This window comes from Euphorbia lathyris, chromosome 5 (assembly GCF_963576675.1).
Source record: "Euphorbia lathyris chromosome 5, ddEupLath1.1, whole genome shotgun sequence".
Lineage (NCBI taxonomy): Eukaryota > Viridiplantae > Streptophyta > Magnoliopsida > Malpighiales > Euphorbiaceae > Euphorbia > Euphorbia lathyris.
The window spans coordinates 18,444,823-18,459,662 of NC_088914.1; the positions used below are offsets into that span (position 1 = coordinate 18,444,823).

The following is a 14,840-nucleotide window of genomic DNA, read 5'->3' on the forward strand; positions in this document are numbered from 1 at the left end:
GCTGCGATCTGATTGCTTGTCAATTGTACATGCCCTCAACGACAGAAATTATTCCTTATCATACTTGTTTGATATTATTCTTGTTTGTAATTCTTTATTAAACGAGTTAGATAATATATTATCTCATTTGTTAAACGTTCAGCGAATTGTGCAGCTCACAGCCTAGCTAGAACAGTCAATTCTGAGTTTGTCCGTGGGAAGTGGTATTGTACTCCCCCTTTCTTATTTCTATTATTGCTACATATTTAATTCAATAAATTCATTCTTTATTAAAAAAAAATCTTTTTCACACAAAATTCCAAAATGCTGATGTTGTTAGATACTATATTTTCTACGGTTTAAGTGAATAATATACACTGCTCCGAAAATTCGAAACAAACTAGCCCTAATTATTTTATAAGTTAATAAAGTAACAATAAACAACAGTAACATCAAATAATAATATCATGAGAATAAAAACAAAAATAAAAATAAAAATAAAGAAAACAAGTCCACAAAGCATAAACAATTGCTTGCTTGCCAAAAAGATCAGTCCTCATAACAGTACTGCTTCAAGTTCCTCTATGCTCCTCCATTTCCATTTCCAGCAATTCCCATCCTTCCATTACTTTTCTTTCTCTAATGTTCCATAAAATTTGGAATTAAATCTTCTCTTAATCCATTTATAATATAATTTCTTAGTTGATCAGCTTATTATAACTGGTTATTATTATTTTACTTTTCTGATTTGGAGGAGAAAGTAAAAACGGAAATAAAATTATGGATGGAATATATGGTTTGCGCTCGACGGCAGATTACTCTGATAAGACGTTGATGTTACCGGAAAATCTGATTTTACCTTCAGATTACTCGAGTTTTCTTTCTTCAGAAACCTTCCAGAATCGGGTTCCACTTTTCATATCGGATGAGCTACTCTCTGCTGCGTCTGCGATTTCGGAGAGCGCTTCAATCGCCCCCGAAATTCCTCGAGAAGAAGACATGCTTAATCTGATCAAAGCCAAAATCGCTTCTCATCCTTCTTATGCTCGCTTGCTTCAAGCCTACATCGATTGCCAGAAGGTGAAAACTATAAACTGTTTGTTTGCCAAAATCACAAACTCTTCCTTCTCTTTCCTTTCTTCTGTCTTGCTTTTTTCTCTCTTCAGAAGAAGAAAACGATAACGAAGGAGAAAGAGGAGTGAGTTATAACGTGAGTCCTCTTTATTTCGGTAGATAGATACTATACCACCTGTTTTTCTGGTTTTCCAATTATGGAGCTGTGTGTCAGAACTATTTGGCTAGTACTCGATGATGGAAGCCATATGAGGGAAACAGTTCTGCTCTTAAATTATAGTAGCCTCAGAAGGAGAGATTAGTTAATTACTTATATAATTGTTCAATCTGTAGATCAGTTGTTCTTAATTTTTCAAACCTTTTCTTCAATTGCGGGATTCTCGGAGATTTTGTTTTTCGTTTTCGTGTATTTTACTCCTTGGATTTTGAAGATCCAAAAACGGTTTTCAAATTTTAACACGAGAAACCATTTTTCTAGGAAATACGTCATGAGAAACGAAGCGTTTTTTTTTTTTTATCTATTCTCTTATTTCTTCAAAGGAAATTTGCCTGAAGAGTTGTTAGTATCTTAATGCTTGTGTTTTTGAGGCCATTTTTATTTTATCTTTCCTAAGGTAGGAGCGCCGCCGGAAATAGCGTGTTTGTTAGATGAAATCCGTCGAGAAAATGAGCTCTGCAAGGGAAATGCTACGCTCTCATGCTTGGGAGTGGATCCCGATCTTGACGATTTCATGGTGCGGTCTCGATTTCTGGGCTTCGGATTTTGCTTTTTAAATTCGATTATTATCTGACCCATCTCCTCTTCATTATTCTAAAGGAAACCTACTGTTGTGTGTTGATGAAGTATAAATCTGACCTTGAAAGGCCTTTTGATGAAGCAAGTACCTTCTTGAACAAGATTGAAACGCAGCTTCGTAATCTCTGCACCGGTGCCTCCGCCAGAACTCTATCCGGTGAGTAAACTCTTCTCTTTTCTTCCATTTTTTTATTAATTAGATTGGTTATTTTGTTTCTATTCTACTGCTAGTCATCGGTTTTTGTGCGAGAAATTATTTTTAATTCAATTTAAGTTTCCTAGTCCTCCACTGTTACTGCATCATCTATGCCAATTACATAAACTACTTACGAATCATAAATATCCTTTAAAAACTCCATAACCATCACTTGTACTGACTGGCAATCTGTGTTTCTTTGATTTCACTAAATGGTGCGGTTCGGATATAGAAAGCCCACATGAAAAATGAAGCGACAAACGTTGCTTTCCTACTTATAGACTCTACTACTACTATAGTACCTACCCTTTTTCTTTTGCTGCAAGAATCCACTCATTGACCACGAACGCTCAGCTTAGGGGTATGACAATAATAGCACAAACAAACAACAAAACCCTAGACTCTGTGGAGACTCCTGGCATTTAATGGGAGAGTAGCAACGGTTAAGAATATTAATGATTGAAAATGCTTTCTTTTCCTTCTTTTTTTTAAGCAATGATTTCTTTTCCTTATATACATATGTAGGTTTCCAATTGGATTTATGTTATCTTATGCTATGTTTTTAATCTATCTTCATTGAGTGATATATAGATGAATTTAAGGGCTTGCTAAAAAGGGTTATGCTTCCATGGATTTTGTAGTTGTTGTTGCAACTTTTGCTTTTCAGCTCAAATAACATTACCAACTTCAATTTACTTGCATTTCCAACATATCCTTTCTTTGTTGCCTTTGAATTCCACTTTTAAATTCCTTTCTTCTTGTTGTATCTTTTTTATTTCCCTTTTAGTTGTGTCAGTAAAAAATGAGACTTGAAAGCAAAGACCTTTTGTTATTAGTGTGATTCTTAATTTGACATTTCATACTCAGAGTTCAGTTAACCGACTCAGTAAACAGTGCTTTGATGGACTGAGGACATTTATGTCTCTTTTGCACAAAAATATTGTGGGGAAAAATTTCCGCCGATTTTCTGGTTTTTGTCTAGTTAGGAAATAAATCAATGAATTTTTTTAGATTAGTCAACTAACAAAATTTACAAAGAAAGTGAGAAAACATTTTAGCCTTTTAAAAATATTAAAATATTTTCTTAAGTTTTTGGAAACAGTAGGCTACTCATTACTTCTTCCGGTTTCTAGTATCGTAGCTAAATATATGAAAATATTGTATTTTCTAACACAAAATTTTCTATTACCCAATATTTTTCAAAACACCGTACTTTCCAACAAACAAAGGTGCTTGCCACACCATTTATCAGTGATTACAAAGTTATTGGCCAAGGCCAACTACTGCTTTTCTAATTTCTATAATTCCTGGCTTCTTTCAAATTTTAAAAGCCAATAATTGACCTGGTTAATCTTTCTGCCGTATATAGTGTCCGACTCTCTTTCTTATATTATTACAGTCGAGAGTTGAATTACATAACATCATCTTAGTTTTAACTTACATTTTGTTGGCAATCCCTAGATGGCTTATGTGCATCACTGAACTACTCTCACATTTCTGAAACCAAATGGTCAATGCAAGAATGGTTTAAATTGTGGTTATTCCTTTGACACTGTCCATCTCTAAATTTGCCTAAAATTTTCTGGCAACATCGATTGCAAATGAAATGAAGCTTTGTTTTCCTTCTCAACCAGTACTGTAAATAGTAATTAAATTTGCAATAAGTTTCGTTCTGGTTACAAAAATTTAGGTATATTGCAATTCCGTGTAATTTTTTTTTTTGGAGTTGGATTAATTATCTTGAATCTACCAAGATAATACTAGAATCTGAAAATAGGTAATACCAAATTGATGAAATCTTATCTCGCTTCCCCAGCCAGGAAATGGAACGTTGCCTCAAATTATTCTGATTCTGTCTCATTGTATTAAAATATTTATTTAAAAGCTCAATTAAGATCGGCCTGGCGCACTTCTGATAGAATGAAGTACAACTAGATAATCATCATCAAGTATAGCCTTTTGAACAGATGCTAACTGCTGTCATCTTCCCTCAACTTTTATGTTAAAAAATGTATTGGTTGAGTTTTTTTTATTTCCCTCATATAAAATTTATGTGAAGTACTGCTCTAAAAGCAAGTATAAAAAAAAAGGCGGCCCGGAGGGTCCGGGGAGGGGTCCCATCATAAGGGTGTACTGGGGGCAAGCCTTCCCTGCCAATTTATTTGGCAAGAGGCCGCTCCTAAGACTCGAACCCGTGACCTCTCGGTTACACGGCAACAACGTTTACCGTTGCGTCAAGGCTCGCACTCTAAAAGCAAGTATGCAGAACAAAAATTGTTCTCCAAGAGTTATTCTATTAAAAATCCAACTCTTTTCTTTCTTGCTTAGGACTAGGATATTTTATTAACTCAATCTCATTAATATAATGGCTTGAAAATTCAAATTCCTCAACTTTTTTTTCATTTTTTTTACTAATTTCGGTTGCATAATAAAGATCTGAAAATGTCTGTTATGGTTTATTAATCTGCTTCAAGTTCCAATAAAGCATGAATAGGTCACTTGCAACTTTGGAAATTGTATAGTAGAGGACGACTGATCAGTCTTCCTTTGGAGGTTGATACTTCTCGTGGTGGTTGTATCATCTTGGAAGTTGCATTGGTTTTCAGAATAGATACAACATACCCCACATTTAGATCCTGAATAAAAAATCTTAAAAAAATAATTGGTGTATTTTACCTATGTTCATGATAATGAACAACAAGGTTTTGGCATAAGCGAATATTATTAATCATGTGTGAGTATAGGTCAAAGTCACTTTCTGGATGAAATTTTGCTGGAGCTTGATTATGAGCACTTCCCACGTTGCTTGTTTGATATACCTTTCTCTTTTTTCATCACTAATTGAATTCTTTTGAGCCCTTTCTAGGCTGTATGTATAACTAATATCCATAGTTGTTGAAAAACACATGTTCACTAAATTTGAGTGGGAAATCTAGGGATGTGAATATTACAACTTTTCTCAAAAATCTACCAAAAGTTAAAAAATAGCTACTATTTTTTCTATACGTTCATTGGAATGGAGATCGTGCAAATTGCACACGGTATATATAGCAGCCTTAGTAGTTCACAAGATGGTTATCAAATTAGATTTTTGGTTGGGACCTGGGATTGTTCTTCTTTGAAAGTACACAGATTACTTTTTGAGTAATGTTCCAATCATATTTTATTAGCCTCTTGTGTACTTTGTTCTCTTATCTACTTAGTTGTAGATTTTCCGCAATCTTCAATGAATTTAAGATTCTTCAAACTTACTTGAATAAGAAAAGGACTAAGATTCTCGATAAATGCCACTATAATATATAGATGTCCACTTTATCATATTATATATGTAGGATGAAATACTTTCACGTGTTTGGGTTGTGTTTAATAGTATATGCCAGCGGCCATTCTTATTAAGAAACAATAATTTATGCTCATTTGTTGATTTTGTTAATTAATACTTGCTGTGTCAATCATGTTGAAGTTACTTGAGGGTAAATTAATTTATTCCTTAGCAAAGATCAAAAAAAATTTATTCCTTAGCTTTTACCTATTACACTAGTCAGTCACATATTAGCAAAAATACATTAGGTTCTTAATTTTTGTTCTCCTCAACAAATTAGTCATTCCATTAAAAACCATCTCAAGAATTTGTAATTTAGTAGTCAAATTTATAAGAAGAATCTGTTAGTCAAAGTTAAGACCAACATATTTTTGGATGGTTTTTAACAGAGGACTAAACTGTTAACGGGACAAAACTTAGCGACCTTGCTATGTAGTTTTGCTAATATGGAGCTTGACTAGTGTAACAGGTAAAAAGTTCGTGACTAAAAACTTATTTACCCCTTTATATATGCTAAATGTTTACAGCAACTTTGATTCTGTTGCGGGAAGGAAATTGAATGATCCTATGTGGTATTTGACAGGGGTAGAGAGTATGAGTTAGAATAGGAATGGTATTTTCATTTCTGGCCAATATAACATTGATTAATCCATCATTTGACCACGTTCAGCTTAGGTGAAAAGTAAATCAATTAATATTAAATGTTTCAACCTTTAGATAAACGGAGCAAGATATGCTCATCATATGAAAATTGTATATTTTCATTGTTTCTCGCTATTATTCATCTATATTGTTGGTATTTCATGTGGAATTTCAAATTAAGAAAAACTGCATGCTCGGAAGGAAGAACTCTCTTCTTTACATTGGTAAATTCAGTAAATAGGCCAAATTATAGAGTAAATATATGCGTGGCCCCAGAATAGTTGCTACTAGCATTATGATCCTAAGTTTTGTTTCGTGGTATAAAAGTCCTTGAAACTTTACATTATTGTAATATTAAAGTTTAAATCAAGAAAATGTGAAATGATGATCTAAAAATAGATATTTGATCGTAATTTATGGTGACTTGAAGTGAAAGCGAACCAATGGTGTAGTCACACTTGTTCAGTTTATTATTTTGTTAAATTTTTTTAACTTATTTTCTTCAATTTGGATTTAATATTATTAATATTATAATAATGTAAAAAGCTCAAGTAATTTATATTCAGATATGAATTTTAGAGACCATAAGATGTGTTTTACCCCCCAATTACTAATCACAAAAAAAAACCAAAATATAATGCCAAAATAATTATTTGGCTTCATAGATGTAACGTCACGTGCATGTAGTGAGTAGGGTTGTTGAAAAAGAAAGATTAGATCTAATTGGACTAAAACAGTTATTAGACTATGGTTAGGTCAATTAGGGTGGACTAAAATAGTAGTTTAGACTATCCTTTAGGTTGTTAATATGTTGTATGCATGTATTTATAATTGTGGGTCAGGTGATGGTAAATGTAGGTTGTAATCAATTTAAAGACTTTTCACGAGTCTTTTTATTCCCCGGGTTGAGCGGGTTGCCGGAGTTCACATGAGACTCCCGCATACTTCGCTGTAAACCACCAGCTTTATAAGTAGAGGATTCATGAATCAATGCCACCACTGAGCTAGAACTGCTACTGCTTCTGGCTTCTGGCTTCTGGCTTCTGGCTTCTGGTAGCCCAAGTGGTTGTCATTTCCATGGGCATTAATTTATTTCTGTGGTTGTTTGTGGGTATAGGTGCTTATTTATGGGCACCACACGTGTCTCTGTCTTTTTGGCTTTTCACTTGGGTTAGAGGTGTCAAAATGAGTCATAACCCATTTATTGACCCATTTAACCCATCATTTAAATAGGTTAGGGTTGATCCTTTTATGGGCTGGATCATAAAGAGGTTGAGCTATTTAACCCATATAATAAAAGGGTTGAATAGGTTTTTGACAGGGTCAACCCAATAACCCATTAGTTTCTTATTCATCTTAAAATTAATATTCCGCCTTCTGCGATATATAAATTCTAGGTATTTTCTTTTTATTTCTCGGCTCTTCCCTTTTTCTAAGTATCTGCTTCCTTTGTGTTTTATCTTTATTTTTCTTTGCTATAGTCTTGCAAAATTTGATTAACTCTGATCGAGTTACTGTTTTCTTATTTGGACTAGGGGTGTTCAACGGTCGGTTCAGTTTGAAAACCGAATCGAACCGAAATAACCGAAAACCGAATAACACTTAAAATGAGAATCGAACCTAACCGAATAATATTAACAAACCGAACCGAATCGACCTAAATATTTCGGTTCAGTTCGGTTCGGTTTTCGGTTTCAACACATATTAAATAGTTAAAGTAAAACACAGATTAATAAATATAATTTTATAAAATTTCTAAACTCTGATTAGTTATACTTTATAATTTTATACCTGTTATTGTGTAACTTATGTATCATAACATATTCTTGAATATATAATCATGTAATTACAATTTTTAATCACAAAATACGCAAGAATTTAATGTCTAAACTATAAAGTTTACGAAAATGGATAAATATATATTTTAATTAAAAACAGTAGGACAAATCTAAATTTAAATTACATAATAACAATAAAATATGAAACTTCTAAGATATTGGACTGAAGTAAAAGGTATATAATCTCTTAATCTCTTACTTTAATATTAAAATTAATTAATAACTAATTTAAAGAAAAAGAAACAATAAAACTACGTTTACAAATAATTTATAAATAATAAATCTAATTAACTTCTATTTCGGTTGGTTCGGTTAATTCGGTAATTTTATCATAAAAACCAAACCGACCGATATTACCGAAATTTTTTATAAAATAAAACCGAAACCGAATCTAATAGACCGAAAAATCGAAATACATCAGTTCGGTCGGTTATTTCGGTCTGGTTCGATTTTTGAACACCCCTAATTTAGACAATTGGTTTTTATTTTGTTCAACTTCAGTTTTGCTAAATTTCCACTCTAGATTTGCAATTAGTTTTTGTTTTGTTAAACTTATTTTGCTGAAATTGGTTTATGTTGTAATTTATGTTAAACTTTTGTACTTATAATAATTGGTTTTGTTAAACTTTTGTCTAAATAAAGGGTAATGAAATGGGTATTATTGAAATTCAGCTTTTGTAGAGTCACATGATATGACACGGTTACTGATACGTAACAAAATAAGCTTTTGGTCGAGTTACTATATGTTAATTACAAATGAATTGACGTTAAATGAAGACGCTAATAGTTGAATTTAAATTGGTCAAATTGAATTTTAATTACATTAAGAAACTATATCATGTAAAAAGATGAATAAGCAAATATTATATTATATTTTAGTTAATTAGGTTAAACGAGTCGATCCGTGTAATTTTTACATTTTCACTTTCACGTTTATTTCATTTTATGTTTTTACGTTTTTTTTTTGATTAATTTTTAATTAGATTTGGTTAAATGGGTTAAATAGGTCAATCCATGTAACTCATTTAATAAATGGGTTGGATCATTTTGACCTATATACAAATGGGTTATTATAACCTATTTATTAAATGGATTGGGTTGGGTCAACCCATTTATTAAATAGGTTGGGTCAATCTTTTTAGCCATTTTGACACCTCTAGTTTCTAGAGGTCCCAAACAGTGCTATTCCATTATATTCTTCATTTTTAATTAAAATATAAAACCTACTTTTGTTCCTTCTCCACTCAAATAAATGGGGTACGGTATGGCTTTCTTCATACCACTGAATTCTCTGCCTTTCCACTTGAGATCAAAACTCTCGTCATCATCTTGTCGGAGTTCAAAGATTTATATTGGGAGGGAAGTACAGGTTTTCTGGGAAAAACTTTTGGTGAAATAAATTCGATGTTTTTCTGATACACTTCATTATTTCTTATAGCAAAAACTCATTATAAGTCCATGCTCTCTAAATTAATTAGTCGTGAAAATTTAAATCAATTAAAAAAATGTCATTCATTTTATTTTCCTTTGAAATTTTATTTTTTTAACCATTCAAAATAATGTTTTTATAATCTTAACAAATAAATTAAACATAAAAAACTACTTTCTAGTTGTGAAAAGACCAAATTTGGGATACAAATGAGATGATTAATGTTTTATAAACTAAATTTTATGTTCAAAATTGTTTTTTTTTTTTGTTAAGATGAGTTAATGTGATTAAAAAAATTTAGGGATCTTGAAATGAAAATCATTAACTCAATCAGGAACTAAATTCAGGACGTGAATTGCGAACTAGTTTATTTGATGATGTGAAGGAACCCTATCTGGGGTCAAGTATTGGATATTACTATTAGCTACTAAATGTTTTGATCGTTGCGAGATAATTAACTCCCGTAACAATTAATGAAATATGTATGGTATGGGTACATTCCGGAATAAAAATTCCCATTTTTACCTAGTGGGCAAATAGTACTATCTTTTGTATTGCGAGTCCTGAGTCTCTGACAAACGACATAACCAGACACTTACCTGCAGTCCATCCCTCTCTTTTACTCTTGGGTCAAATCTGTTTTCTGTGCCGTTGCATGACCTCTCGAATGGGTTCATGTGGGTCCTCTTTATCATTCCTGTTATCCCTCATGGAACGCCATCTATTAAATAGAGCTGCTTTTTCCCATATATTTCCACCAGCTATTCCAGTTGGACATGGAGTGGATATCTTGTAAAAGTTACTTGGCAGAATTCAAGAAAATTTCCTTAATTTTCTATGCTCTTACATATTTATCATACTTTAATTCTATGAATTTGTAAGGATGTCAATAAAAGTTATTGGAGGTTAAATAAAGGAAAGTTAACCTTTGTGGGAAAGTTTGGGTGGAGCTTAATTGAAGGGTGTTTTAAATCCCATCAAATTGAAGGGATTTAGAGGTGTTTTCTTTATTATGATTCTTTTTTATAAATCCTTGAAAACCTTTACTTCCATCCATCCAAGTACACCCCTAATTCATCATCCATGCCTTCCATAAACCTTTATTTAACCTTTCATAAACTTTATACGAGCAGGCCAGCTCACTTGAAGTTACTCCCTCCATTTCAAAATAATTGTGACTTTTGATCAAATTTTTCCATTTCATATGATTTGTCAGGTTTAGTTTCCAATGCAACTTTTTTCTATTTTACCCCTATTAATGAGTTTAATATTAATTACACTTTTTGCTATTTTAAGTTTTCAATGTATGGAGAGAGGTTCAATTTAATGAGAGACACCAAAAATGATAATTATTAATGAAGAGAGATAGAGGGTATTCTAGTCCATGTTGCATAAATTTAATGCAAATCAATCATTTCCTTAATATGTGTGCTTTGGTCAAATGTGACAATTATTTTGAAATGGAGGGAGTATTTACTTAAATGCATGTGAGACGTAGAGCGCTTGATGCGTCGGTTAGGAGGACCGAAGAGTGACAAAGGGATGTAGTGGTGAGGGGTAGGGGAAGACCTAAGCAAACTTGGAGGAGGGTGATCGAGAGTGATATGAGTTTACTGGGAATTGAGGAAAATATGGTAGTGGATAGGACGGAGTGGAGGGAGCGAATTTGTGTCGCTGACACGACTTGATTTCACGGTTTTATATGATGGTTCATGTTAGCCGACCCCGAATCATTTCGGGACTAAGGTTTTGATGTTGTTGTTGTTGTCAGGGGGCGTATACAGGGGGCCCGGGCCCCTCCGGCCGCCGGAAATACCATAGTCACGAGTAGTTTCGGCCTCCCCTAATATTAGCCTATATTGAAACTATGTAGTAATATTTCATTGTTTAAAGGTAGATGAGATGGTTGAAACACTTGTTTCTTTTTAAAAGGTCCTAGGTTCAATTCCCCCAGCCTCAATTTATTTTAGAAAATGTTACCATTATTAATTACTTTATTTATTTTCATAATACTTTTGAACTCATTTTTATTATGTCTTTTCCATTAAAAAAAAATTAATTTCTTATTTTTGAGACTCAAACAACTTAATTTCTAAATTAAATTTTAAAATTTTAAAACTAAACATAAAAAAATGTAAAAATGTTATAATTTTTTTAAAAACTAGTATTGAACTAATAAAGAAAATTAAATATATCTCATTACGTGTTAGGCTTGTTCAAACTTTAAAATTTCAATATTTTGGACCTATTAAATACTCCCTAAATCCAAATTTTTAATTTTTATAGGCCTCTTAGGCATCTCTAAATCCAAATTTCTAATTTTTTTTTGCCTGTTAGGCCTCTATAAATCCAAATCATTAATTTTTTTAGTCTGATAGGTCATCTGAAATCAATTTTTTTTTTAATTTTTTTATATGTTCAACCCTTCCTAAATCCAATTTTTTTTACATATTAGGACTATAAACGAAATCTAGCTTAATTTTGAAAAATTGTACATTAATACTTAAAAGTGGTTCTTGACAATTCAAATTATAACACTCATATATACAAAAAAAATTAAGCAAGTTCGATTTAGCAAAAACAAAAAATTTCCCGAACGCACGTGTAAAATCGGTCCCCCAATCGAGTAATCCTGTATTCGCCACTGGTTGTTGTTGATTTTGCTTTTAACTTGTCCAAATTTTTATTTCCTTACTTATCTAGGACTTGAAGGATTTACCGTCACTCTAAACAAATCACAGACATTTCTAATTCATAGATATTTCTAAAGCTTAACAATCATGTTATTTGACCAATTATAAGGAGTAGTTGATGCATTGAGCATTTTGTTAAAATGTTATTTTTTTTGCGTGACATCATTACGTGTGTAGCGTTCATACAAACATATTTTTTCAATAAGAATTTGTTCTTTTTTATTCGCACTTGGCATTCACATGTTACGATTCTGTTCATTTAGGGTTAAATTTGAACAGAAATTAAAGTTTAGTGACTCAATTTCCACAAATTATAGGGCCTAAAGTTGAAATTCACACGAGCTTAGTGGCCAAAAATATTTTATTCATCTGTCAATTAGGTTTGTTTGTTTGTCAGCAAAAATATTGGATAAGAGAAAATTTTGTATTGGAAATAAAATATCTTTCTATGTTTGGATACAACACCGAAAACGATGAAAACGAGAAAAAGTTGTGGGTAACTATATGTTTAAAAAGGTAAGAATGAATGGAGTATTGTTATAAAAGCTTAGGAAAATGTTGGTTGACTAACCTAAATTTTTTTGGTTGATTTACTTTCTTAAGCAAACAAATATTAGAAAATCAACAAATTATTTTCATGCACAATATTTTCCGACAGGCCTTAGTAACACAATTAACAACATTGATTTTGATTTGAGAACTTTGCAGAAGCCTTTCTTTGGGAGAAAAATAAGCCCACACAGAACTGCAATCTAGCAACTATTTTTTTAAAGTGATCTTAATACTGAAATTGGTTGCATGTAAGTGACAAATTTTACTTAGCCTGATACCACTTATTTGGTGTGTGTCTCAGGTGAAGGTGGTGCACCGTCCTCAGAGGAGGAGTTGAGTGGAGGAGAAACCGAGGTACAGCCAAGCAGTGAAGATAGAGATATTAAGGATAGACTTATGCGGAGGTATGGAAGTCATATTAGCTCGCTGAAACTTGAGTTTTCAAAGAAGAAAAAGAAAGGGAAGCTACCTAAGGAAGCTAGACAAACCCTACTTCAATGGTGGAATGTTCACTATAAATGGCCTTACCCTACTGTACGTATCTCTTTTTCTTGCTTTACTTCCATTTCCATGCTCTTACTAAACATATTTGAAAACAGACTTTAGACTTCATACTTTTTTTTTGCCCCAACTTTAGGTAGAAGTTTAAAATTTGCCGTTAACTAGGGATGTAAACAGGTGGGGAATGCATTGTCCATCCCCGTTCTCCGACTAGTCGGGGATTCCACGTCTTCATCCCACGAGTTAAACGAGGATATATTTATCCCCATCCGCGGGGTTCCCCATTCTGTGTTTACAAATATTCTAAAAACTTTTTCTCTGCTTCTCATTCCCTATGGGAATCACCTTTTATGTTTAAAAAAAATCAGTAAACCCTAAAACTCTTAAGAAGCAATCGCTAATAATACCAACCATCATAATCATTTTCAAATTTTTTAAACTACAAAAAACTAAAAATTGAAAACAACCAATCACATACTGAAAATGTACATAATCATCCAAAAAAATTTTAGTTATCATGGAGAATAATAGGGGATCCCCATCGAGGATTAATGGGACGGGGATGGGGATTTCGGCAGCCGCATCCCCACCACGGGGGACAAAATTATCCTCATCCCCATCCCATGGGGATTCTTATCAGGGATTCCCGTCCTCATCGGTGCCCGACGGAGACAGAGAATCTCCCATAAGAATCCCCATAGGATGGGGATGAGGATAACTTTGTCCCCGTGGTGGGGATGAGAGAATATATCTCTACTTTCCAAAAAAACAAAAACGTTAGGAGAAATTTTTTTTGTATTTAAAATATTGAGACTAGGGACAACATTCATTGAAGAGTTAAAATATTGTTGAACTATCCAGGAAGCAGATAAGATAAGTCTGGCAGAATCAACGGGTCTAGATCAGAAGCAAATCAATAATTGGTTTATAAATCAACGAAAGCGTCACTGGAAACCTTCAGAAAGCATGCAATTTCCAATTATGGATCATAATCTTTCTGGACAGTTTTTCCCTGATGACTGATTTACAATTCACTAAACTTTGATGATATGTGTTAGCCAGCCTCCTGATGCATATATTAGCTGCGGATCCAAATGATCATCTCCCTAGAAAAGAATGGGGGCGGCGATAAGTTGATTTGTATTCTGCATTGTAAATATTTCCATTCAATTTGCATCCATAATGAAATGCTATTTTGGATTATAAATCCAGATGTGCATTTTGTTACAGATGCAAAATTACTCTTAAAATAATTTCTTTATGTCAAATCAACATTTTCTTAAGAAAAGAAATGCTGAATCAGAATAGTGATCAGGATAAATATATTTTCTTTTTGTCCATTATAGAATTTCCTACCTAGAGTACATAATTGTTGAATTATGTGAAAAATAAATAAAAATAATATTTGTTTATTTGTTACCGTTAAGTTTAAATTTTTGCTTTGAAGATCCTGTATCACGGCTGCAATGTACATTATATCATACAATTAATTATAGGGTAAAGTTGAAATAAAACCCATGTGGTTTCACTAATTTTCAGATAAAGGACTGTGATTTACTTTTTGTCAAAACGAGAACTGAGGTTTTCAACTTTAGCAAAATAAGGACTTTTTCGATTGATACTATTAAAATCACCCTTAACAACTTCAAAAATGACATATTTTAAGAATTACTAATATTCTAAGCAATTTTAATTCTTCAACTTTTTTATTTCGAGATTATTTAGATGATGTTTGGTAAAGAGAGAGAAAGTTAATGTTTAGAGAGAGAGTTCCAAAAAAGATGATTTTCTAAAATCGAAAATGTAGTTCCATAGAAA

At 32.5% G+C, this 14,840-nt stretch overlaps 1 protein-coding gene across 1 annotated transcript; it reads left to right on the plus strand.

Annotated features, from left to right (window-relative positions):
* Window positions 1-513: 513 nt before the first annotated feature.
* On the plus strand, window positions 514-14,432 carry LOC136231335 (homeobox protein knotted-1-like 6). The gene is made up of 5 exons (XM_066020683.1): window positions 514-1,059; window positions 1,668-1,787; window positions 1,871-2,006; window positions 12,823-13,055; window positions 13,884-14,432. Exons 1-5 carry the CDS (start codon window positions 760-762, stop codon window positions 14,043-14,045), a joined length of 951 nt encoding a protein of 316 aa, XP_065876755.1. The 5' UTR covers window positions 514-759; the 3' UTR covers window positions 14,046-14,432.
* The last annotated feature ends 408 nt before the right edge of the window (window positions 14,433-14,840 follow it).